At 43.0% G+C, this 27,868-nt stretch overlaps 1 protein-coding gene across 1 annotated transcript; it reads left to right on the plus strand.

Moving 5' to 3' along the window:
- Nucleotides 1-389: 389 nt before the first annotated feature.
- On the plus strand, nucleotides 390-27,003 carry LOC109481061. The gene is made up of 23 exons (XM_019783535.1): nucleotides 390-615; nucleotides 1,873-2,068; nucleotides 2,585-2,761; nucleotides 3,190-3,331; nucleotides 3,663-3,775; nucleotides 4,012-4,104; nucleotides 4,763-5,016; nucleotides 5,417-5,513; nucleotides 5,766-5,891; nucleotides 15,473-15,655; nucleotides 16,391-17,368; nucleotides 18,025-18,166; nucleotides 19,223-19,335; nucleotides 19,545-19,637; nucleotides 20,449-20,702; nucleotides 21,070-21,299; nucleotides 22,878-22,893; nucleotides 23,699-23,889; nucleotides 24,290-24,484; nucleotides 24,854-24,965; nucleotides 25,421-25,599; nucleotides 26,311-26,389; nucleotides 26,580-27,003. Exons 1-23 carry the CDS (start codon nucleotides 603-605, stop codon nucleotides 26,843-26,845), a joined length of 4,242 nt encoding a protein of 1,413 aa, XP_019639094.1. The 5' UTR covers nucleotides 390-602; the 3' UTR covers nucleotides 26,846-27,003.
- The last annotated feature ends 865 nt before the right edge of the window (nucleotides 27,004-27,868 follow it).

Consider the following 27,868-nt stretch of genomic DNA (forward strand, 5'->3'; position numbering starts at 1 on the left):
GTACACAATTTGATCTGTCGCTACCACTACTGGCTAATGTGCACAATGGTCGTTACTACATATTTCCTTCACTGCAGCTATTCATAGTACAAAAGTAAAATCCTCAGGACAACCGAATAGAAGAACACATGCGTCAGAATAGATATCTACATTGTTCCCATCCACTTCCACTCTTCTTCAAGTTACAGAGGAAACAATGACTAAGAAATCTATTTGTGAAGAAATATCCTCTAATGTACCACCTGCCCATACAAGCCATTTTCACCTGTAAAGCAATAGCCGATGTCAACCATTGTGCACTAAATCAATCTCACCTTCCTTTGTTCGCCTCCCTACACACATTATCTGATTCAATTTATGCCAATTGTGGGAGAGTGGATTTGGCACGGAATATATATGGGACTGTTAACAGGGTGTGTGTGAGGGGTCAAACCGGTCAGACGGGTTACTTGTATAGGCCGGAGTAAAAATGCTGACCACTGGAGAACCTATGCGAAGCAAACCGTCCTTTCCGAGACGATCTGTGATTCAAACAGGTTACATTTGGGAGTTACATTGTATCTTTGTCCCAGGCTCGTGCGGCACGGAAGGACACCTGTGATATGACCTTCAAAGGTGAGAACATTCTTTCCGGGTTCTTTGACAGGTGGGGAGGGGGGCAGCGACAGAATTATCTTTACTGCAAGACAAACCGTCTATTATCTATGACAATAATAATATCTTAAAACAAGTGGACGTAAAGAACGATAGGGCAGTACAGTGTAAACATACAGGTCTACATAAAATGTTACAGCAACGTTTGTGTATCTTCCCAAGGGAGAGTTTTACATTTTCAATAGAACAATGTTGGCATGTCGGCATGAGTCACCATTCGAAATAGCTGCACACGACCCTGGTTCATACCGATATCCAAACATTCCGATAGAAACATACAGATACACACAATATGATATAAAGACCAAACAGGGGACACCTTATGCTATATGCTTCGCCAGTCACTATGGTCATTTTCGTCAGCATTGCACACAAATATTGCATAGATTTGAAGTACTTGTAATGCAGACAATTAATGCAGACAACTGAAATAAGCCGAGTAACAAACCACACTTTTCATATTACACGTTTCAGTGCTGTTACAATACGCAAAAAGTATAAGCACCTGTGCTAGTTATACTGCTAACACATCTCTGGCCGCAACGCGAACAACGCGTTGTCAAGGCGACGCCTTTGTGTTTTCCTCACACCTAATGCTTCAGGGCGTTCTAATCGAAGTTGAGGGAGCCGGGAGGTTGGTAAATGTGCTCGCTTGATGCCATCGGACGTACGGAAGTGTACATGCAACAACTGGATCGCAAAGTTGCGTGACAACACTCCTCCCAGTTCACGCGAGTTTTACAGAATCGTGAATTTTCAAACGAGCGCGCCCACCGCTAGGGGACATTCTACACATTTTCTTCAAAGCGGCCCAATAATGTAGTTACCATTAATGTAAATTAAATTCCAGGCAGGGATACTCGATGTTTCTATATTTCAAACGATCTGTTTTGTAGGATATTTATTATGCTGTCGTCATGGCAACGTGACGCACATACAACGCAGCTTAGTCCGAAATAAAGGAGAGGCTTCTCCGTATTCAGGTCACTGAACTCTCACCATCTGGGCTTAAACGCGGAGCTGTTCTATATAACGACCTAAGTTACTTTCATTTGTACATAATGTACATTTCTTTTTGTGCTAAATGTGTTTTTTTATGATATCTGTTGTGATATCCGTTGCTTACATGTTTTTATGAGCCCTGGAAGATTAGCCTTTGAGTTAAAGAACCTCAAAAGAGAGAATAAAGAGAATGATTATACAATGTACTACCAACAGGCAACAGGAGCGGCATGCCTCAGCAGAGACTGGGCCGTGTGACGTCAGTGTTCCTGGCCTGTGTGATGTTGACCCTGTATAACGTCCTGACCATGGACGGACCTTACGTCATCACTATCAGACTACCACAGCTCTACCCATGGGCTAACCTCTCCAGCTGTCCACCGCGCATGCTCATCAGGCAGAATGGCAACATGTGAGTACATCTCTATTTAAACAAGCTACTGGGGGGGGGGGGGGCGGTACAACACTTTGTCCTGACTAAAAGCTCATGTTTTGTCAACTTAGAAACAGTACATGGTTTACCAGGTGAAGAAATAACACATTCATTCAAAGAAATCATATCTATGGTCATGATTATAAGCAATGGTATGCAGGATAAGGGTGATTCACAAATAGTTTGCTCTTATGTTAATGCTAGTATTGATTTGTTTGTTTGTTTGTTTGTTTGTTTGTTTGTTTGTTTGTTTGGTTGGTTGGTTGGTTGGTTGGTTGGTTGGTTGGTTGGTTGGTTGGTTGGTTGGTTGGTTGGTTGGTTGGTTGGTTGGTTGCTTGCTTGCTTGCTTGCTTGCTTGCTTGCTTGCTTGCTTGCTTGGTCGGTTGGTCGGTCGGTCGGTCGGTCGGTCGGTCGGTCGGTCGGCTGCTTGATTTGCATCATTATATCAGTCACTATACAAATCTGCAATAACACGTAACGTCACGTCCCCTTCAGTACTGCAGACCCGGACCTGCTGGACGTGGATGAGATCCTGCCCGGTTTCCCTAAGGAGATAGATGACATCATGTATAACGGTACCAGACTGCAGGCTCCACCACGGGAAATACTGTCTGTCCTGGACACCATCGACAGGACGTGGAAGTTCCGACCTGAAGCCGCTGAGGAACTCAGGTAACCGACTTGAAGACGCGCTATATATGGACCTAAGTGTTAGCCTGTACCCAGACTTTGACTCCAAAGTCAACTTGTGGTGCAATATTTTACTTGTGGTGCAATATTTTACTTGTGGTGCAATATTTTACAGAGATGCCCCTAAAACACAGAAGAAAAAAGATGAACGTTACTAACCGGTTTCTTTTGCAGCTAGCTCAGTTGCAACCTTCATCAACTTGCTCAACGAATTCCAACAATCAAATTGGTCATGCGGCATCCATTTGCCAGACAGTTATCATTTCGCCAAAGCCTGTCCAATTTGATTCTGTCTTTAAGCTTTGCAGCCACCAAAAGATCTGCTTACAGATTATACGGCAATGTCTTTTCCTGACGTCTTCCCCACTAACTATACTCCTACTACATGTTGTGAACTAAACTCGTTGCAGATCCGCGTTGGAGGCGAACCTGAGTACCGCCCGCATGTACATCGTGACTCAGAACAACACGTCTAAGGACACCGCGATGTCCCTGGCGGCTGAGAGAGTACAGTACAGGCTGTCTGCTGCTGTCGCCGCCAGGCAACCTGCGGTCAGTTGTGTTGTTTGTTTGTTTGTTTGTTTGTTTAGTGGCATGTAATCAAAGAAAAAACAAACATAACATAACAAGAGAGACATGCGACAATAACAGACATAGTATTGGATATTTTGTGGTGGTGGTGGTGTAAAGATACGTTTAGTCAACTTATATATATTCAAAAATTAATGATAAGTGAACCCAAAATGAGTATTATTTCTAAACACATATTATCACATGCCATGTTTTGATCATGACCACGATATAGCTGAGGGAACTAAAATGCTTACTGAGCTATCTCATGGTTTCGTTAACCTCGATTTGTCTTTGCCTTTGCTCCATTTAGAGCTCGCCATTTTCCTACAAACAGTTTAAAACCTGTAACATCGTGGGCAGCAGCGGTCTGCTCAGAGGGAGTAAGTGTGGACGGGAGATTAACAATGCAGAATTCATCATAAGGTACCACTAGGCGTCAGAGCTTTACGCTAATGGCTCTGTTTTTGTAGGTTTATAGCAATTTGAAAATATATAATATGAAATTCATATGTATACGAGAACCTCAATTGATAATCCTGATAGGTGTTGTTGTTTGTGTTGGTTTCATAAACCATTTTCACTTTGTTAGAACACTTTGTTATCCTTTTCCATGCTTTGATTCGATGGTATACACTGATGTTACTGCCATGTCATCACAGGTTCAACATGCCGCCCATAGCAGATGCGTTCAAAGAAGATATCGGAGTCAGGACTCATTTCGTCACATGTAACGCACTCACCGTTCACGAAGAGTACGGAACGTTCTATTTTTTTTCATCAATTTTGTACATCAATTTTATTCAATTTGACAAAATCGCACAAAAGCAGGGATTGACTAACGCACCCCTCAATTGTGCTTCGATTTTTACAAACGAGATCAAGGAATTGTCATCACATGCTCAGTTAGATAGTCTGATATTAAATCAATAACATTAAATATACAAGAGATACAATCTTATCACTTTTTTACAAACCAACCAACAAACAAACAAACTATGGAGTTGCAAGACGAAAAGATTACATTGATAAGCAAAGGGATCCTGAAGACTTGTTGTTTGTCCCTTAGCCATACCCATTTCTACCAAACCATATTATTCCTGGATGAGCCGTTTTATTTTAGTGTTTGAAACTTTTGTTCCAACACAAGAAATGTTTTTACCTAGAGCATTAGACCAGTCACTCAGGTCTTCTTCAATAGACTGACCCATTGAGACTTGTCACGTAGCTTCTCTGAAGTGTGACGTCAACACATTTTAGTGTTATTTTGATGACGGTAATTTGGATAGTGTTCAATGAATTGGAATAAAAACATGTATTACTATACATTTACTTCTTATTAGTGCTCATAATAATTACGGTTGGCAAAAATTGTGATGAACTGAGCTTACATGACATTGAAATAATTCACAGGTATCAGGATATTCGCAGCATGCACTGGCTCAGGATCTTTCGCAACCACATAATAAAGAACAAGTACGGCAAGAGCCTGATCTTCACCATGCCGTTTAACGTGCGCTGGAACATACGGAGACTCATCTGGTTCCAGACGGCAGTTCCCAAAGCAAGAGTGCCAAACAGAGTCGTCTTCAACCACCCTCACCACAAGATAGCTGCAGAAAAGTTCTGGACCGATAGGGGGCTTGATGAGAAGAGCTTCTCGTCTGGTAGGCATACGTCTTATTGCATCCTGAACGTACTACGTGCCTATCTGGGGTAGGGGTAGGGGTAGGGGCAGGGGGTAGGGGTAGGGGTAGGGGTAGGGGCAGGGGCAGGCTTGGTCCCTGCGTATCCAAGAACGTAGATTTGCCCCAGGCATGGTTCTGGAGGATGATGGCTTTCATTGTGGGTTAGATCGACCTCAAATGTGTGTTTGCTGCATACTCTCCAAGCAGAGGTTTGGGTTAACTGGGTTGGGGGTAAAAGACTGCAAATATTGCATGTCTACTAGAAAGACAAGTTGATGATTACATACACAATTTTGTGAGTAATAATTACGTATAGCTCAGATGTAAAGCAATGAGGTTTATGATAATGATACTAACGATGGTGATGATGATTTTGCAGGTTTTTACATGATCAGTTCCGCTCTGTCCTTCTGTGAGAAAATCACAGTGTACGGCTTCTGGCCGTTCAATCTGGACAGGAACGGCGATCCATTGAGGTACGTCATCTTGTTGTCTTTCTGTCTTATGTTTACCGAAGAAAAACATTTTTTGTTACGTTTCCTCTTCTTCTCCAAACCAAAAAGGTCAATGACCTGAACCAGACTTTCTGTTACCATGGTAACTAGTGTTGGGTTACACAAAATAAACTTACTTACTTAACAGAGCAGACCATATGCGAAGGTAAACATGCATTTGCTTTGCAAATGTTACCTTTCTTGTTTTAAAACGTGTTTCGTGTTTATCGACAGCTACCACTACTGGCAGAATGGACCAAAAGACGGCGGAGTGAACAACACATGGCACCGCATGGACAGGGAGTTCGTCAAAATAGTAGAACTGTATAAGGAAGGAGTCATCAAACTGGTCACTTCACCGTGTGTACAGCAGACGAATACCACAGACCTTAGATAGACTATCGTCAATGAACCAAAGAACTTAAATCAGAGTTTGTTGCAATACAATACAGGTACCTCTTGCCTATCTGTAAGATATGAAGATGTTATATAGTATTTTTAAAAGAGACTGTTTCAAACCTCAACATTGAGCATGTACAGATCATAGTCGGTAGTCCCATCTTACAGTACACGTGTATGATGCTAGGAGGCGCTTTTTCATTCATCATATATATGAATCTTGCATTGTATTCTTTATTCACCATCAGAAATATAGCATGTATTATTTGCAAGATAAAGCATATAATGTCGCCGTTTTCTCTGTTTCGTGTAACTTGTTCATTCAAATTTTGAAGGACTTGCTTACGAAGTAGGTAATTTTGTTTCCATAACCGCTGCTCACCTACCAAATATCATTAAGATCTATTCACAGATTTTCGATTTTAGCTGCACACATACAATCGACAAATGTACAAAAACTCCTTTGCATTACGATTGGGAAAAGCCAGTTGTGCCGTTTTTTAACTTGACCTACATTTCCACAGCAGTTACCAACATACCAAATATCAAAAAAGATACATCCACAAATACTCGAGTGATAACGTTGACCTACATACGGACCTACACCACAGCTGCTCCACCGGGCCCAAGCGGAATACATACCCTTCTGATGAAGGCAATCAGGAGACAAATGAGCCAAATCGAAAACGTTTGAGGATTTTACCATGCCTGCTAGGGGTCGCTGTTATACAGACAGAAGTGCCCACAAAAGTCTCTATCGGACCACTGCCACAGGTAAGCGTCCATTCGCCCATGGCCACACCTAATCTCAGAGCAAATATTTGTGTTCAGTCAGGTTGGCATTTCTAGTCATCAGACAACGTTCTTACTGTTTATTGTCCAGTTACCCAGGGTATAGCCCTTAAAATAGCCGACGGCTAGTGGGACAGTACTGTACTGTATATAATTTCAGACAGCCTGATAAATCAAATCAAAACTCCTATGATTTAAGGTGGTGATCAATTCTTTATGGTATCAGTATGCTCTCCAAACAGAGGCTGTTAAGGAAAATTCCAACCTTGTTATCATATGCCTCATTTTCTCCATCCCACAAACAAACGGCCGAACAAAAAAAACGGCGCGTATGAACAAAGGCCACAATTTTTCCCCAACCAGCTCTGCTTGGAGAGTTTGATATCAACGTTAGGGTTTTACGTTTGGACACGACGCTTTACCATTGTTGGTCTTATGGCACATTTGCCCACTGATTTTCCAATCTCTCGCTATTAAGGTGATAAGTATTACAGGTAAACATTCTTTCCATTGGCTGTTCCACATGGTTTCGTAAGTCAGGGCTCGTTTATTTATTTATCCAGGGCAATACACTATAATTCCTTTATCTGTACACATCAGTCTGATAGACATCGTGCATTTTGCTGTGACATATCGTAACAGACATGGTAGGTCACGCAAAACAAGGCTGTAGTAACCACAGGCCCGCACTCTCATCCGGCTCTGGGAGAACAACTTCCTTGTAATTCGTTGATGTGGCTAATTGTGTACAATTTGACTTCCCCACATGACTGCTCCGTTGCTCCTGGTTTTCAAGGGCATCCTGCGTCCATGTCTATGTAGATGATACATGCTGCTTGCCTCTGCTTCTACTGCTAGTGTAGCGTACATCCTGTCGATTTTGGTGAGCAACAATTTGTTCTATTCTCAGACTGTTATAGGGAAAGCTTTTTATTCCAAGCCTCCTGTGCAGGCCTCCGGGCGGGTGGGAGTTTTGATACAGCGTTTTGTAGAATTTGTAACGCGTTCTTTTGCCGGCTATATCCTACAACCAGCCGCCCAGAGAAGGTTTGTACCATCCACGGTTGTAGGATGGCCGACAAAAGAACACGTTAAAATTCTACAAACGCTGTATCAACTATCAAAACTCCCGTGGTATTTCATTCCATGTTCGTGTTGTAGGCATGGATGTTCGGATGAAGGGGCGAAACGATTTACGTGTATTATGACAGTAAACACGCACACGGTCCTAGATCTTTGTGAACGCCCGGCGGCTTTGTGACCACGCCCGTAAAGCTAATGTTATGTTCTACGTACTAAGTAAATAGTAAACAAAAACAACCGCGCCCTACAGAAGACACCACGCCTACTTTTCGGATCACCGAAATTTGGGGATATACCATATATCCTTTCTATGGGGGGACGAAACCATAAAAATCTTGTAGAGGAACTTCAAGAAAGAAGAATAATCACCGCTCCGTATACCACTTACTATGTCATTTGCCTTATGACAAAACATATTATAGGTACAGATTGAGATAGATTGTCAATATCCCGGTTTACTGCTGTGTGGTATCGTCTAATCTATTCACATCTTCTTCCCTGGATGCGATATGACGTGCCTGACCACGTGACCGACATTGTTTAACCTGTGGAGACCATGCAGTCAATACAGGTAGCCGGCAGGTCGGGACAGCGGGGCCGGGGTTTGCGCTACAGTTTGCCCATTAAAACACACTAAGGGAACCGCCACTGGAGTAGAGAGGACGTTTTTCGGACGTTTTGGACTGTACTGGGTTCATCGAAGGGTGAAGAAACAAGACGGCAGCCATCCTAGGAAACATCAAGACGACTGGTAACTACAGTATACCGTATAACGTTACCTTAACATGTCGTGACCCGCTTCCGCAAAGGGTTCAGTTAACGTATTTTTAATGCGGGTGTGATGTATCTGTTGTATTCATAGGCAGACAGGTATTGTCACTATACATGAGAACATACAATGCCTGAGTAATAGATACAACAATGCATGGCGTTTTGAAGAATGAACGTGTCCAGTAGTTTTTCGGTAATTTTCATGTTACAAGAAGATAAGTTTAGTCCAAGCGTTACGTCTCTGGGTATAACGTTACAGCTATTGAGATTGCAGTAATTCAAGCCGGGAACATTCTTTTTAATGAATGGAATATTTAATTTGTATAAGTACTCCCAGGCTGTCATAACCTTTGTGGTTCATCTGCATTTTTGGAAAAACAAATAGAACAGGTACAAACCGAACATGGATACTGCGTTGTTCGTTAGAAAAGATAAAAGACCACTTGTCCTGGGACGGTGTGATCGAATTTAAAGCAGCGCGACCGTCAGAATCTGATGAATGTAAATTGGTGCGTAATTCCCGACGGTGTCATTTGAACGAAATTAGTTTTTTCCAACATCATTTCACTTCTTTGTGTGGGGAGGGGGGCGATGAACGGGTGATGAACAGTACAAAGCTGTTTGAGGAATTCTAGGTTTCCATGGCTTGTACGATACGCCATGCATCTGAAAGACCTTCTTATATGAACAGAGAAGGCCGTTGTCTTTTGTCTTTGTGTCCTAAAGCATCAATTGGCACAAGTGTTTTCCAATTTGGGGTTAACAAGGAAAAGTCAAGAATAGAGAACATGAATCACCTAAGACTGAAGTTCCGGACTGGTGACTGTTAGGGCTAGGTTCTCTTCGGTGCAAGCCTGGAGCGATGACCACGGGGTGTGGTGTAGACTACCGCGATTTTCATACAAGGTTAGCCGCGGACACGGTATGAACTTTTACCTGGAGGCTTTACTCGACTTTTGAATGTCCACAACACACTGATTAGTACGTTAAGAAGCAGGTTGTCATAGCATTCTGCACTATACAAAGCAAAGGCAAACAGGCCTATCTTCTTTCAGGTTTGTACAACACCTGTTCTGTATAAAGGGACCACGTTCTTTACACATAATACACAAGTGTGCACTTGTATCTGGGTGACAGGGCCGAGATCATTCCATGATCCAAGACAGAATGACTGTGTCATGGAAGAGTTGTGGAACACAAAGCCATGAATCACACCGGGCTCACACATTGCTGCTCCTGACGAAGACGTGTACGTGACTGTATTTACAGGACGTGACTTATTCGGCAGGTGTCCTTGCCGATGGGACAAACATGTAATCTCCAAGCAGATCCTAGGGTGGCAAAAGACAGCATCAAATTGGCCAGGCAGTATCCATTGGCCAGAGAGGGTCCAATATGCCAATTTAATACTGCCTTTTGCCACCCTAGGATCTGCTTGGAGATTCAAAAACATAGACTCATCAGAACGGCGTCCGTAACAGCAACAGGATATTCCTATTGTGTGCAAAATATGTGACTTTCCTCTGCCTCAATGAGCCTACTATTTCCCTGTGAATATGTAAGAAGCGCAGGACGAAGGGCGAATCATGTTCCGAATGACCTGAATCATCATATGTTCTTCCGACTGACCTGCATTGTGTCGCCATCGATATCTTGGAACTTTTGTATCTGTGCGCTTCACCAACATGGCGGCTATGTTGTGACGTCTAACGCAAGCACGCCACATCTTGTTATAAACTGAAATAAAATCTGATGATTTTCATGTTTACCAGTGCAGTCTTTCTGTAACGCGCTGGAGGTGTGGCTCTGACCAACCACAGGACCTCCGTTTTACATCCCATCCACTGAGAAGAGTTAGACGTTCCTAATGGTGGTTCGTTTGGTTTGTTTGGATCTCCTAGGGACTTTCTTTCATTTATTTTACCATGACTTGTTGTTTTGTCCAGTGGCCAGGATGCCACGGCTGTACCCTATCCGAGTCATCACGTCAGTGGTCCTGTGTGCCTGTGTACTGATGGGCCTGTCCGTCCTGGTGGGGCAACACGAGACGGGGCTGCTGAGGGAACTGTCGTCTGCAACTATACACAGGTCAGTGGACCGATCGTACAGGTACTAAAATAGGTACCCCATCCGTGAATTGTTTCATCAGGTTGGTAAGTTACTGAGTAAAGAGATTCTTTACACGTTTGGGAATGCATCTATAGCAGCGACACCTGTGCTGCAGTGCAATGTGAACCAGTCAGAATTGACCTGAGGAAGGTGACAGACGGTCACCGAAACGTCGGCTGTGAATAAAACACTTGGTTATGTAAAAAAAGTCTCTTTACTAAAATAGGTACCGTTACCGTTGGCAACATAGGCTCTTCAAATTGCATATTGATTTGGATCAAGTACATTGTATTTCAACTACATGTATATGCAGATCTAAACGGATCCATCTGAAACAACACACAAACATACAACAGGCAGACATTCATGGCGACTTAATTTTACATCGCATACTTAGTAACAACATTTGGCAAAGAAAGTATTCTTAATGTCCTTGACTCGGTTGGCGGTCGATATCCAGTTATATATTAATGATACACTTAAACCTGCACAATATAACCAATCATGTGAACTGACATGAAACAAACCTGCTATATACACTATAATGGAAATCATCACATGCAGCACCGAGAATATTGGAACGCAACTGTAGCAAAACATTTGAACAATACACTTTCCAGTCTATCTCCAAAGATTCCCTAGGGGGTCTTATATATGACTGGTTGATAAAAGTTCATTGACCATACATACAACAAAGCGGTTCTTTTACAAGCACCGTCAATTGTCTGTGACTATTTCCATTGTTATTGACACATAGATGAGACATAGGGGGGGGGTGAAATTCTGAAATCAAATTGTCACTGCTGTAAAACTGTTCGACATTATCACTATATCAGTGAGCAAATGCATTACTCTTCAGAAATATATATATGTTTTAATTCGTGCGTGGACATGTCTTTTTTTTCTCGTTTCTGGCCCTGGCTTCTCTGTACGTTTTTTTTTTTATCTAAGCTTCGTGTGGGGGTCCAAACACTTGGACAATAGTCTTTTTGAGAAGACAGACCACAACATCCGTGCAGACACGGTATCCGTCATGTTGATCGGCGTCCGAACGCGTTCCGACGGTTAGTACTGTGGCCGACAGGTACAATAGTTTGTAACCCTGTTGACGTACAGCATCTATGGATTCTTACAATTTGCATATTAGTGTCAGAAACACCTAATGGCTTGTAGACAAATAGCCATTACTTTTTGGCACTAATATACATAGTAATAATGTCTAGATGTTACATTACAACAGTGTTACAATACGTTACATATGTACTTGTCGGCCACTGTAGGTTAGCTCTTTCTTTCCCATCTGCGCACATGGACGGTTCACATTGTGTGGTGATGAAAAGAGAATTGCGTGATCGTCCCACGGGACCTGCCCAGGCAACATATCCTGTCGCCCTTTAAATGGATTACACGTCGGACGGAATCGATACCACAGAAAGGGGTTTGGACTCCTTTTATCCAGAGATAAAAACGCAAGGTCGAGACCCACAAATCATACTGCATCAAACTGCTTTCTTAATTATTGTTGCAGATCAACAGGATATACCCAATATCAACTATTACGTCCAAAGGACGTGTTTGGAATATTCAAATAATGGTCACTGGGGGTAGGTGTAGCCTAGGTGACTGTCAGAAAGTGGGGCAAGTTAATTGTGGGGTTGTTTAACGACAGAACCAAGAGGTCCCGAGTTCGAAGTCACCAACCTTGTTCCCTTGGAAAAGGCACTTTACACGACTTTCCTCACTTTGATCAGAGCAAAAATGAGTATGCCAGAATGGTCGTTTATGATCGTGGGCATTAAAGAAAAACAACAAACAGCCAAGTCAGGAGAAGGTAGCGATCTCCCCATGCATCAAACCTTTGCTTGAAGACTGGCGAAAACGCACCCCATCACGTGTTGACTTTTCTATTTACGATGAAACGTCAGAAACATGATATCCCGGCTAATGGCCGCGGTACAATACACCTGAGCCGCTGTCGACTATCTCAGTAACCGGGGCGTCTATGGAAAGGTTAGCTCAAAAAGGGATTGCGACTTTAATCAACAGCATTATCGACAAAAAAGTGGTCTAACTAGGTTCCTTTAAAGCTATTCAACGGACGTAGCTTTCTGACTTCACTCGAACCATGTAAAATCCTTTATATTTTTAAATCACAGATTCCTCTCTGTGTATTCGTCAGTGGTTGAGGAATGTGGCGGTACAAAAACAGCCATAACGCCTCCCTTCCCTCGCGGATACTTCAACCTGCGTTTTCGAGCCATATGTTTAAGATATCACGGTTAACACTAGTAGGAGAAGTGCGCTATCTCATATTATAGTATTCACAGTGGTACCGGTAGACGCGACCCCTTCTGTAGTATTGTTTGTCTTGCATAGCTGTGCGGCCCAAGGGCTAAGGAAATAAGGACACGTACGGGCGAGGGCGCCGCCCTATACACCGGTATTTTGATTTTCGTTCGTCAGTACATAATCCTCTCGGTTCACGGGGAAGATTGCACGGATAGAACGAAGGCCTCTCCCTTTTGACGATCTCCACACGCTATGTAGACCTTAAGCCCGATGTAGTTAATTGAACAAAACACATAATACCCGCCTGAAGGATGTACGGACCGGCTCCCCACCGTGCAGACAGTTATGACAACGGAACCCGGGCGGAATGAGGTGTCACGGTCTACTCTCCAAGCAGAGGTTGGTGGGGAAGAAACTAACCTTTCTATCATAGGCAATGTTTTCTGTCGCTACGACGAGGGAAAACGGTGATGATAGAAAGGTCACAGATTTTCACCACCAACCTCTGCTTGGAGAGTAGTCAGGGGTTGTAGACACCTAAGTACCCCATGTCTGTACACAAGTACGGGGTAGCAAATTGGTCCCTGAAATTTTGTTTTCTCAGGCTCACTTTAACCTGGTACACATTGCATGAAAAGTTGGATTTATCAATGGTAATAAATACCAGTAATGTTTACAATATAAGGCTTAGTTTATTGCAAATACTAGTACATGAACGGGGGCTAATTGCAGGTACAAACAACATGTATGAAAAAATGAAATACAATACAATATAAATACTACTGGTAGCAAATAAAGGTCAAGTAATGAGATTCCGAACTTAACAAGGGTTGTAAATGAAATAACGGACTTGACTTTATTGACAACCATTGTAAAGCGAGGTAATGTGTACAAAGTAAACTCTTTTATACTCTCAAAGTAAACTCTTAAAACCTTTACTACCTTTGGTAAATCCGACTTTTAGTGTTGTGCTATAGCACTTGAACCCTTCATTTATTCATCGCCAAGACTGCTCCTTGAATGTGTGAAGAGAAGTCCCCTGCGCCCAGTTCTGTTATGCTGAGGTCACATTTCCAAACCGGGGCCCGGTCGGGCTGTTTCAATTAACGAAAAGTCGACAATTTATACATGTATCAATAATATACGCAAATATTTCCCATTATTAGTGTTTTCAATTTTTTTGTGCTTTGTCGTCTTTTATACCAAATTGTTCGTTCCTTAAGACTGCCTGACAAGACTGCCTGGCCCACCCCGGTTTGGAAACGTATTATACCTCATCATTATTTGGTATTTGGGCTCTAGCCCGCTCCAATGATGAGCTACGAGAAAGTTTCTGCACGTGACAGATATTGTAAATGAGCCCGGGAGGCAAGTTCAGCGTCGTGCGGTTCAGCCATGTGTGACTAATCGATCTGTTCAGAACCCTGTGTCCCTTTAAATCATCTCCACAAATATGCCACTCCATCTAAATGTACATGGTCTACACCAGTCAGTGAAATCCCAAGGGGGTATGCCTGTCTCTACCGAGTATTTCCTTGAGTCAGAACGCGAGCTTTGCTTAACTTGACTCGGGTAGAAAATGATATTTTTCTTATATCTAACGGATACTTAACGTCAATATATAATAACAATTTATCTGCAATAGTTTTTGTTCCGTCGATTTCAAGCTATCAAATTTATTCATACGCATAGTACTGTACCATACTAGTCTTTCCATTAACTGGGGAATTAAATTCTTTGCAACGATTTTAAACCAATTTCATTCCCTATCAACAGACTTAATTATGTTATAACTTACATTCAAGTGATCATGAAGATAAAATCGGAGGAAAATAATCATTTTGCTTGCTAACGACTTGTGCTCTAAGCATTATGCAGCAAACGTTCGCTGCATGCCGCATGACTTGCGCTTCATTTGAAATATTCATTTCATTTCTTCACGGAGCCGTACATATCCCCTGACCCTCGGCTGTGGCAGAGAATCGATCAAAGCACTCCACCTCGGGCTGATTAACGCAGAGGGGACATATTAGGCTACTGAGCAGGCACTCATCATTTACAACTGGCCTTGGGCGATCTTTTATTGTTTACTTGGTAAGGGAGGGGGTTTTCTTCATCAGTTAGCGGATTAGAAATGGTGCTACATGTCTGGAGATTCAAAAAAACAGAGAATGGTGATGTTATGAGCCCACAAAAAAGTTGGAAGAAAAACAAAGAAAATACTTAAGTTATACTATCGGAAATGCATCGGCCTATATATAGGTGATGAAACAAGCCCAATAGCAAGTTCGTACTGGTTAAGCTCATACTGAAAACTATACTTACCTTTTTTATTCGTCAATGATGCACTGAAATGCACTGACCGATTAAGTATCTGTATCTGTATAGCCGGTATAACCGCCCTTCGGCGTAACACACCAGCTTCAAACTATGTGCATATGATAATGTGTCAATGCGTAGTTTATAGCACTTAACATAATTTCTGTTCTTTGTTTCAGATGGAACAATGGCGGCCCGACAGTGGCCCCCAGGACTGTGGTGTCGCCCAGTAAAGTTCAGAGGAACCTCCTGCGGGAGAAGACAGAAGACCCGGCGGTCACCACACCGGCGGCCGTCTTCCCTACAGACCCCAGGGTCTTCCCCAAAAACAACATCCGTCAGGGCATTGAGAAGGAGGCAAAGTGCGTTCCATAGCACATATCTGCTCTCTCCATTTTACACATGCTTCCGATTTGCATAGACTATCCAAGGATTCCTTTCAACCACTATCTCACGGAAGAACGTTGACTGTCAACTAGTTCTGTACATCTAGAATGATGATGATAACAATGATAAGTTAGCAATAAATAAATGATCAAATAATAACTGATAATATATATTTGTACCGTAGAATGGTAATAAGCCTATCACATTTGTGGAACATGTTTTTAATGTACAACACAAACGTACACGAATAACCTGTCTGATTGTATCTTCAGCTTAAGGACACTAACTAACTAAGGTAACACCCTTGCCTCCACTGTTGAACACCTTACTCAACATCACCTAACCACATCTGTTCTGCTCCAGGGTTCTCCAGGTCATAACTTAGATACAAATACAAAACTCACACATGCACTTCACACATTCATTGCCCAATCAAAAAGATTCTGTGCCTCTTCCAGCTGAGCCTAACTTAACATTCATTTTTCTGTATAGTTATATAATAATTGATTTTAATTATAGATGTAATTTATATGAAAATTGTATACTTGTGTATAATCTTGCTTTAACTATTTATTGTTGTTGTTTTTTTACGTCATATGTACAGGTATGTGTTGGGTGTGCACGCTATCAGCATACTTGCTGCCTAGTGCACACTTTGTATTGTCATGTCACAATTTTGAATAAATAAAGGTCACATCTTTATCCTACAGCAATACGAAGTTTCCAGACCCTCCAATGGAAAGCGAAGTTGTAAAAACAGTCGTCACCTACAAGATGAGGGGAGACAAGATAATTCGCATCATCAAGAAATATGTGAGAAAAAAGCCGAAACCCCCGCCTGTCGTTGATTCTAATGGACAACTCAGTATAGATAAACCCGAGTTGAAAAATAACTCAGACACAAGAACTAGTAGGTCTGTTGCAGTTGGCACAAATGAAACTTCCAACAGTGAAAAAAGAATAGACCCTCCGGTAGTTGATAGTGCCAAAGGCGATATGCAGTCAAGGGATGTACCTGCCGATATTCCCAAAGCGGCTCCTGATCAGAGTGCACAGGAAGGATCAAGGTTAGGAGAAATGGAAAATACGAAGACAGACAAAGAGCCAGGAAAAACAAATGAGGAACTAAGACCGAATGCCGAAGGGAACGTGCCGAATGGGCAAAATGCACCGAGCAACGAGGAGGGAAATGAGAACAAAGCTGCAGATGACCACGAAGAGGCTGAGGACCCTTGCAAACCAAAAGACGAAGACTACGAACGAGATGTCACTACGATCGTTACGTACGCTAAAAAAGGAACCAAGACCATCAAAATCATCAAGAAAATCATCAGAAAACGGTTAAAACCAAAGCGGGTGTGGGAGGAAACCAACAACGGAAGCGCCAGGAACAACCTGCCGGAGTACGAGCAGTACGACCAGGAGCAGATCCAGGATCAGATCGACTTTAAGATCGACAACCGCTGTAACAACAAGAAGGGCTTCACGCAGAGGTTCGAGGAGGAGGTGGCTGAGATTGAAGAAGAAATGGAGGTCGGGTCTGTGAACAGGACTTCTCCTTCCAAGTCTCATAAACGGATGACCAAAAAAGACCTGGCGCTGAAGTACATTCTACCGGACGTGCTGAAATTTGTGACAGGAAATAGATCCAGCTGGAGGTTCGACTACAAGGCTCTGGCACAAAAGAGGTACGTCAAAAAACTTTGAGACACTTTCAGTGAGACGAGACAGTTTTTCATGTATAAACGTATAAAGTGTTTTTAAAAAATAGAATACGGCCGTTCAAATTTGTCTTCATAAACTGTACTGAGTCTCGTTTGCCCTACGATTCGAATTGCTCTACATATGATAGTAAAACAACACACTGATACATACGCGGTCCAGGTTGCATGAGTAGCCCAACATTGATGTAACAAACGCAGGCAATGTTACACACGCTTCATTTGATCCAACTGAATGCCCATTGTTGTTCTCAAGTGTGTTTATATTAGTTTGTGAACTTGTGAAGCAACCGACGTCCCCTGGCATTGCCGCCTTTGTCTACAATGCTCTTAACGAGCGGAACGAGCCATATCCATGAGTGTCCCCAATGGACCATAAATATTAACATGAAACACAGCGTTACACAAGAAATACATGGCATACGCATATAAGGGATCTTTTATTAATGAATAAAAGAAATGTGAAAAAAAAAATTAATCAACCGTTTTATCAGTCTACCTATTTTCCTAATCCGAGGAAAAAAAGACATTACTTAGACATTACTCCCACAACGTTCAATGTTGTATCGCTTAATAGTTCCTCTGAACTCTTATGACATTGCAGTATGGTCTTCTCCCCACAGATTTGACCTGGAGAGGACGTGTAACGCCAGAAATCATTTCTTCGTCACGCAGAAAAACATCCCGCTCGGCTCCAACTTAAGATATGACGTGTCCAACACGTCGGTCAAGGTCAACAGCACGCTGTTTGATACATTCCCTACGGTAGGGAAGAAGCTTTATCGTGTCTTAATCTGTTGAAAATAGTCCTCCTTGCCCGTATATTGATGAATGAATGAAAAACCTTTATTATGTACCTACGTGAAAGAAAGACAGTGTTTGTGTGTGTGTGTGTGTGTGTGTGTGTGTGTGTGTGTGTGTGTGTGTGTGTGTGTGTGTGTGTGTGTGTGCGTGCGTGCGTGCGTGCGTGCGTGCGCGCGTGCGTGCGTGTGTGTGTGTAACTGATACCGCCAGGTATTTCTGCACGCTTTGGGTAGTAAATGTATTAATATCTTTAAAGAATCTATGGATGTATTGCGATTATGTTTTGGTCTTCATTTTCCAATTCAAACCCCTAGAAATCAGTTAACCAACGTTGTCTATAAACAATCATACATATATGTACAGTATGTACGACGTTTTCGATTCCAGATCCTTCTATAATGAGAAAAGTGTACTCATCAGCAAAGTACTGTCCTTGTACAGGCAGCCCGTCTGGTCTAGTTGACCCATGAAAGACTGTAATGAAGTATTGATCTGCGAGCGTCTGTCACGTTATCGACCTCTGCCTGCCCCACTTCTCTATTTGGGTCTTTCTGGCACTTTTCTAATTAATTATCGTACTGCTGCAGTTGGCTGGTGTATTTTTAATTGGAAGTAACTGGCCGACTGCTATTTCTCGGCAATAACCTATTAAAGTCATTGAATATTGCATTTGAGCCACTGTAAGACATTGAATCTTGTTAGATACCCCGGAAATTAAAATCTATGCAGTGATATAAACGTAATTTCAAAACAATCTTAAATTGATATCATGAAAAAGATGACGATAACTATAAAGGATCAGTCATTGTATCTACACGAATATCTATGTATAGTATCATTTATGTATGTGTTTTTAAAAAGTGAATGATGTTTAATTATACAATTTCCACAAGGTACAATCTGGATGTATTGTGTTTTTATAGCACAAGGGAGGCAAATCATTAGTGGCTTGACAAAAAAAAAGAACCGTTGAAGTCGTGTTTGTCTCATATGAAAATCGTCTGTTTTGTGTTCTAGGCTATCCCGTTCGCTGACAAGATGTTCCCGCGTTGCGCAGTGGTTGGCAGCAGCGGCATCCTCATGAACAGTCGGTGTGGGAACGAGATCGACTCCTCCGATTTCGTCATCAGGTTCGTCACTACTAGATTAAACACCAAACATACTTGATTTTTTTTTTACAACTCCACAAACACTTACACTTTGCAATCTGGACGTTTACAACGTATGTGCACGTTTTTATGACAACAGTTTTATGCCAATTATGAAATATCCTCTTATTTTGTAACTTGTATTAGTGTCAATTTGTCTCTGGCATAAATCTTTACTTGTGTTTGTTCAGATTCAACATGGCGCCGGTGGGTGGCCGTTTCCGTGCCGACGTCGGGTCAAAGGTCGACATCGTCACAGTGAACGGAGACTCCATTAGATCACGGTAAATATACTCAATACGTACATCAAAGACTATCACCGAAATCCCTTCAGTCATGACAGTTGGCAAATATTATTCAAGTCATGCCTTGATTCTTGCCCGTCCTTCGCCTTATTAAGGATCTACCTGGCACGTTTGTCTACACCTAAGAATAAGGGAATTGCTTTAGATATATTTACTCTGTCGTAGACATGACGAAGGACAACTTGTTAGCCTGAAGATCTGTAATGAACAGGACATCCAAAGATGCCGTGCCCTGTGGGGATCCGTTCCGCCCTGATTGTTAGCGGGAACAGTGTTTGCGCCGGTCGGGTTTCCACTTTTCACTGTCACACCTGGCGTTTTGAGGAAACGCCCCTGTTTGTTGTTGTTTTCAGTGACGGCATATAAAGGGCCTGGCACTTCGGTGAGCCACAAAGAGTGAATTACTGCCTTAAGCAGTGGACTTATTTGCTTAACCCTTCATAGCTGCCACAGGAAAAATAATTTATCGGCATACTTTCTCTCCTTTCTCTCCTTTTCGCCTTCCAGTGCCAGGTTGTTCAAGAGTAAATCTAAGAAGAAATACAATAATTTTGTTGAATACATTTTCAGAAAGTGGCCATCAGAACTGTCTTTCATCTGCCAAGCTAAATATCTAACCGAAGAAATGACACAAATCTCAATGTGTCTTAGTTTTCTAGGCTTGCCCTTCATTAGCCTAAGATAAGCCTTGCTCGGCTTCTAGCCGTTTCAAAAGCCGATAGCCACTTGTCCGGCTGCAAATATGGGCCCTAACAAGGCTGGATCTGAGGCTATGACGTTCCCATTGTAGGTACGACAAGCTGGAGACGAACATCAGCCGTACCATGTTCACCACGTACGTGCGCCAGTACAACCGCAACACCCTGCTGTGGTCCGTGCCCTTCACCAGCGAGGCCCACACGGCATACGTTCTCCGGACCTACCAGGTGCTGAAGAAGGCGGGGGCGCCCCAGGCCGTGGTGTTCGCTAACCCCGGCTACATGGCGTGTACCAACACCTACTGGAGACAGAGGGGATTCACCAGGGCGCCTAGGTTATCCACGGGTAAGTAGTAAGTAGTAGTAGTACAATGTACTAGTAAGAAGTAGTAGTAGTAGTAAGTAGTAGTAATAGTGGTGGTGGTAGTAGTAGTAGCTAGTAGTACTAGTAGTAGCAGTAGTAGTAGTAGTAGTAGTAGTAGTAGTACTAGCAGTAGGTAGTAGTAGTAGTAGTAGTAGTAGTAGTAGTAGTTGTTGTTGTTGTTGTTGTTGTATTAGTAGTAGTAGGTAGTAGTAGTAGACCACATGAACACAGTTTCATTTGTTTGTTTATCCGTTTGTTTGTTTGTTTGTTTGTTTGTATCATATTCATGTTCAATTTCAACATATCCGCTGGCCATCCATGACTCACTGAACCTTACGTATCTCCCCAGGTATGTTCCTGACGAGTGCGGCCCTGCAGTTCTGTGAGGAAGTCTATCTGTACGGCTTCTGGCCCTTCCCAGTGGACACCGCGGGAAACGTGCTGCCCTACCACTATTACTCAAAAGGACAGAGGGGGCGACTCAACAAGTGGCACAAAATGGACGACGAATACGTCAACCTCATGGAACTACACAAAAAGGGAATACTTCACTTACAAACAGATAAATGCAGAGACTCTTAACAAAGATTTAAAAAGTTACATGACATTTATCGTCATTGAAAAATCCCACCTTACGTGCAGTGGATGTACATATATTCATCTTGTTACAGGTAGAATTGGATTGTAGACATTTTATCCAAAAGAAGGCTACATTTTACTGTCTTCTTCTTGTTTGTACATACATGTATATTGTCATTGCTGAAATTATAATCGTTTGTGACATGTTTCACAAATTTCTGAAATATTGCAGTATGAATGCTGCGTTTCTGAGCACAGAGATTTAGTTAAAGATAACAAAGAGCTACAGTGAATGTACGATATTTTTTCAAACACCTCGCGTGCATGTAACACCCTTACACCCATATCACCGAAGAGACAGAGCTAAGTATTCGTTTATATACAGTTTTCTCTTGCTATGTGTATGGAAGGTATGCAAAAGAGACGCCTATTGTTCAAGTATGGAAGTGCATCTACAGTGCTAACTACATTTAACATAAGGTGCAGTGGGGCTGGGGTCAAGAGATACTACTATCACCAAGTCTTTATATTCTTCATTGAAATGACTTGTTGTGTGATACGTAGTATCATTCAGGCCGTCAGCTTCGTATCCAAGCCATTTTAATCTCGATCCCCTACCCCCATACAACCCCACATGTACACAGTAAGATTCTCCTCTATCTGGGTTTTATATATGTATTTGTACAGTATTTTTAGTACGAACTAGGAGAGAAAACTTTTATCGTGTTGCTGCTCACCTTAAGCCATGGTTCCAGGTCTCACTGGGTGATCCAAAAGTGAAAATGCTGAATAAATGGGTTTATCATTATGACTGTGTCTGGTAGTCGTATGTACGTACCATGATGGTCTTTTGAAGCCTTCCCCCTATTGCCTTACCGTAAAAGAGAATTAGTGGCAATGTAAGACTGTCTATAAATGTATATTTCCAACCTATATGAAGTTCAGAAGTCTTTGCATTGCGTTCTGAGGAATCAAAGTGTAGTATCTCGTCTGACCAGCTTTCTTGGTCTGACCGCTCAAGGTAGCAGAACACGCGGGTCTGTGACGCGGGTATAGAAAGTAGTACAGCGAATATTCTTGAAGGCTGGGTAGAAAGCCTGATAAGAGCGTCAGCCAAATGTTAATTGTGCTGTGTGGTGTAGGAATGTATCGGGTTTGAGACTGTATGATTTGAATTGTGAAGGTTTTGCAGTTCGTGTATAAATGCGCCGTATTGCGCAACTGGCTTTCCGGGTGAGTCGGCTGCAGTTCAGGTCACGTCCCTAGAGGGCGATTTCAAAGTGTACGTTACGAGCAGATACGCCGACAGGATTTGTTGGTTTCTAGATATTTTGTAGTTTGTACCTTTTTCTCAAACATATTCGATTTTCGTATTTGTGAAGTGCACCCTACTATAATTTTTACCGCGTCGAAGCGAGTAATCTTGGGGTCCTTAACTATAGAAATCCCCATAGGGCGAAAACTGTGTTCTGCTACCTCAAAGTTCAGTGACCTTTTTAGTTTGAAAAGAAGAATAGGTCAACTGCTACATCTAGCGGGATGCTCATGAACTGCAAACCATAACCTTTGACCCACCAGCTGGCACGTCTGCCAGGTAAGTTCGCTTGCGCAGTCAGCTGGCCCGCGATGCATGTCTAATACACGCGTAGCCAAGCGTTCTGTCTTGTACTTAAAGATGAAGGGTGTTGTGGAGGTTAATTGTGCAAACTCTACTAGTTTTCTTTCTTTGGATTGCAGCAAACACGACTGCCATTGCGAAAACGCGGATTCACAAGTAGACTGATCTGTTACTCATTACTTACACGTACACATACTCATGCATGTAGCACTGTCATAATCCACACAGACGTACATTCGCCTGTCTACATGATGTCTGTCACTCACTCTTCCTGATTCACAGAGTCGTCATAGAGAAAGCCAGGCGCCGTGCAAAACTTGAAAATCGTTCTTCACACTGTCTGATTCCAAAATGGCGTCCACCAATCCGAAAGGTAAATAAAGTTGACAGCTTTTCTTTGTCATGTAAGCATGCAACTTCAACAACTAGACATGAATTATATGTATACTCCACCAAGGTGGTTAACCTACCTGTTCCACAAATAACCATTGTAGAAATTATGCTATCAAGCAAATAATGATTGCAATTTTAAAAGTGGGCATGTGACATGCAACAAAAGGAAATTGGGACTTACCTTGGTATTACCATGAACTTAACGTTAACCTTACGGAACTTGTTCATTTTGGTCGGGCTTTCGGCCTTCTTGTGGATGACTGACACAACTTTTTGGAACTTGTTGACCTTTAGTAGGGCACGTGACCGAGGTCATAGGTCAAAAAATCTAAATATGAAATGTTTAAACTTAAACTAAAGCATTCATATATTTTTCCTTCTCTTCTAGGACTATTGGACCGTCTCAGCAATGGGGAAACGGTGGTCGTGGCGGAGGGATATCTGTTCGAGTTTGAGCGGCGCGGCTACCTCCAGGCTGGGTCGTACGTACCGGAAGTCGTGCTAGATAACCCGGAAATGGTCACAGCACTGCACAGGGAGTTCGTGCACGCAGGAAGTGACGTAGTTCTTGCGTTTACGGTAAGAGTGGGTCATTAAAGTGTGCATTCCAATAAAAAGATTATATTTCATGTTTTCGAACATTGAAGAAAAGTGCAGAAAAGACTTCTGATTGAAGTTTCTTTCGGTTTTTCTTTCAGTTTTGCCGGTCACCAAGGCATGGTATTCAATCAGATTGTCCTTGCGTTTACAGATGCATTAAAAGCTCATAATTTGTTGTTTGCAATGTCGACCAGCCTGGTATGTTGATTTTCTGGTTTCCTTGGTAGCGTTCGGGTCCTTCGTATGATGCGTGTTTCTTTTCTATTTTCACTTCACCAATTTGGTCTAATAATTCCCCGTAAAACTCCGAAAGCCAAGAAATCAAAGTAGCCTAAGTACTAGTAACATATAAAAACCTGCAGCCTCTGTCATTCCGAAGTATTACGGACACCGTGAGAAGATGCGTCTGATCGGGAAGGAACACCTGCTGGAACCCATGAACCGGACCGCCCTGAAGCTGGCCCGGGAGGTGGCAGACGAGACCGGCACACTGATGGCGGGAAACATCTGTAACACCAACGTGTACGACTCTGCCGACCCTGCCTCAGCAGAGAAAGTCAGAGCCATGTTCAAGGTAAGTCAGCAAGTTTTCTTTCATAGTAAACCACTAATTCTTCACTCTAGGACAGTGCTCTAGGAACAAGACATCGGAGATTTCAGACTTGCAATTCTCGGCTTCCTCCCTTGTCGACCTCTGATCTTGTTGGCTCCCGGTCAAATTCTGACACGTCGACCCGTGACCTCCCTCCTGCCTGTCAATCTCCCCCACCCATTTGCTGTCAACCTATAGGTCTGTCCGGACAAACTTCCAGCACAAACAACCAAAACAATATTTCCGTACCCGAAAGTAATAAGACATAGCTATAGCTTCTGACGTTTAACAAATTGGCAAGAAGAGCAACGGTACTAAGATATTGACAAAGATTTTTTTTTCCTTCCTCAGGAACAAATTGAGTGGGCTGTAGAGGGAGGCGCAGATTATATCGTGGCCGAGCGATTCGACAACCTAGGGGAAGCCAAGCTCGCATTGGAGTGCATCAAGCAGTATGGAAAAGGTGATGCAAAAACAAAGCAGATATGGGTCCTTCACATGATACCCCAAACCTGACACAACAGGTAAAAGAGTAACTGCACCTAGTCCCATCCTCATGTTCGAGGGTCGGGGACCATGTAAGTCGTAAGCATATCAGTTTCAGTCTCTTCTATTCCTTCCTCTGTGTTGGCACTCCGCCTGTGCATGGTTTCACCGGCTTATCTCTGTAACGACTTATCTCAAGAAGAGACAACGATGCAGAATAAATGTTATACGTGAACACTTCAGACCGTTAAACTATTGATGTTTTCCCAATCCTGCCATGTCACCAACCTTGTGCCCTTGGGAAAGGCACTTCACACAACTTTCCTCGCTTCGCTCATGTGTTAATGAGTATGCCAGAATGATCATTATCATGATCGTGGGCATTAAAAGAAAAAAAAAAAACAACATTGCTGTTTGTTTTGTTGCTTGCAGGTTTACCAGCTGTAGTGACAATGATCGTTTTGCGGGACCCGGTGACCATCGATGGCGTTCCCGTCACAGACGCCCTGAAGCAGCTGGCGGACGGAGGCGCTGACGTCGTCGGCTTCAACTGCGGCCGTGGCCCGGCAACCATGATGCCTCTTCTCCAGGCGGCTAAGGGCGACATTAAGGTTTGGATAGCAAGATATCGTGGATATAGTTAATGTCTAACTATAATGTCTAACATCTAATCCGAACTTTCGGCAACTGCTCCGCTGAGGTTAAGCGTATACTCTTTGTAGCGCATTGTTCCCCCATGTACTGTGTACAACTATGGAACAATCATAGCGCAGGTGTGTTACAGAGGCTGCGAGTTGCTTACCATGATGCTTTCAAAAATTATTATGTCTCAGCCTCGCTCCACTAGTAACAGCTTGTTCTTTGCCCAGTTGGGTGTCGACACCTTCGACGCCAGGAGGCGAAAGCTGACGCACTCTTTTGCGGCTCGCCTCCTGGCGTCCGGTAACGGCATCATCAGTTTGCTCTTACGCTCTGATGCCTTCCCTAGAAGTCAGTTCTGGCGTCGATACTGCCAGTTGGTATGCAGACCTTAAATAGGCCCCGTTTCTTTTACCCTAGACATTGTATTTTTAAATTTATGTATTTTGTGTTGTCTATGTTGTCTATGGGCTTTGCCTGAGTCAAACAATAAAATAAATGTGTATATTGGACTTAACTTTTATTGGAACATGCACATGTTCTTTGACACTAATGCTTATTCAAGTGTGATATTATGGAACAACTGACGAATAGAGCTATAGAAATTGGCGTTCTTGTGTAGCCCGCAGTCTACCGTCTGTATATGTACCGTCTGTATCATCTTGTGGTTTGTTTTATCTCAGGTTCCTCTGGCCGCCATTCCTGTGCCGTATCGAACAAACGAGGAGAACCCCAACTTCATGTCCTTCAAGACCGAGACCGGTACAGACTCGTTTTTAAAACCTATTGTTGTGTACGCATGGTTAGGTAGAAAATTTTGGAGACCATGCGGAAAAATTCAAATGTCTTAAGGAACATACCATGAAACACAAGCAGTAATCCCATCTCTCCTCGGCCTGCTCTTTCGTTCCTTCATTTCTTAACGCTGCCATCCTTGTGCTCTTCCTCGCAGGAGGGAACGCCTACCCGCTGGAGCTGGAGCCGCACCTCTGCACCCGGTTCGACATCGCAGAGTTCGGCAGAAGCGCCCGGCATCTCGGCGTGCAGTACGTCGGGGTGTGCTGCGGGAACAGCTCGCACTACCTGCGCGCCCTGGCCGAGTCTCTGGGCCGCCGCCCTGCAGCCAGCAAGTACTCCCCCGACATGAGCAAGCACTACGCCTTTGGGACGGACGACACGCTCAGCAAGACGTACTTGGACGCGTCCCAGAAATTCTAGCTAAAACCCTGACCGTCGTGTATGTGTGTCTATGTCAGTACACTTGTGATTCGTCTTGCTGCTAATGTAAAATGTCTCGTTTCTTGTTGAATATGTCTTGTACCCAAGAATATCCACTCTTATTTGAAATTGCAAATAAATCCCCTGGCCAAATGAAACACATTTTCCCTCAGACCTGCGCCTTCAATAGTCCATACTAGGATGAGTGCGACGAGAAGGAAAGCTGAGAGATTCTGCTCGGTTGACAGACTGCCCAAGCCCTGGAGAAGGGTGTTAACTGCAGCCTAAAAAGACATCAACAGGACAAGATTTGTTGCTATCTCTTGTGATCTTCAGCCTATTCTCCGATACATGGTATTTACGTAGGCCTTAGCATAAATCACACAGTGATGCTACCATGCATAGACTAACTCCCCGTAACCTTCTGCCCAGCCTGTGAATGCGCACGTGTGTGTACCTGTAGGCGTCCATACATTCTTGCTACATAAATCAGATAGATATCTACAGCCCAGAATCCAACAACAGGACATGGCGCCATATGTTGGCTCCCGACCCTGGTTTCCCATATTTACATTTAGGAACTGCTCCTTTGATGACGTACTTCGTATGCACCAAGTGCGTCCACCGGCGCGTGAAATTGGACGCGAAGAAAATCATATTCCTATTTTTGGAGCTGCACCGTTCCTCCGCAGCACGCCAGACCATTAGTCTTGCATTTGGCGGAAGAGTATAATGGGCACAGGCATTCATTATTCCACGCTCTACGTGGACGTCTATTTCTGTACCTAAATTAAGCCACACGACATCGTGGGCAATGACCTTCCTGGCAACAAAAAAGCCGCACCGCAAAGTATCGTGGGAGCTCCCGTCCAAAAACGAACAGAGAAAAAAGAAAATATTGATTTTCCAAGAAGCCATTTGCAGAGCTGTCTCATTAAAAGCACTAGGTTGGCTTGAAATCCGACTTGTTCGCTCTACAGGGTGGCGGTTTTCTGCAGTCGTTTGATAGATGTGATTCGGCTC

Source organism: Branchiostoma belcheri, unplaced genomic scaffold (assembly GCF_001625305.1).
Source record: "Branchiostoma belcheri isolate BF01 breed outbred unplaced genomic scaffold, Haploidv18h27 scaffold54, whole genome shotgun sequence".
Lineage (NCBI taxonomy): Eukaryota > Metazoa > Chordata > Leptocardii > Amphioxiformes > Branchiostomatidae > Branchiostoma > Branchiostoma belcheri.

Excerpts from the sequence above, each read along its gene's own strand:
- LOC109481061 (XM_019783535.1), top strand. Across the intron at positions 3,776-4,011 it reads AATGCAGAATTCATCATAAG|GTTCAACATGCCGCCCATAG; the intron begins GTACCACTAGGC and ends ATGTCATCACAG. Across the intron at positions 25,600-26,310 it reads CGGCTAAGGGCGACATTAAG|GTTCCTCTGGCCGCCATTCC; the intron begins GTTTGGATAGCA and ends GTTTTATCTCAG.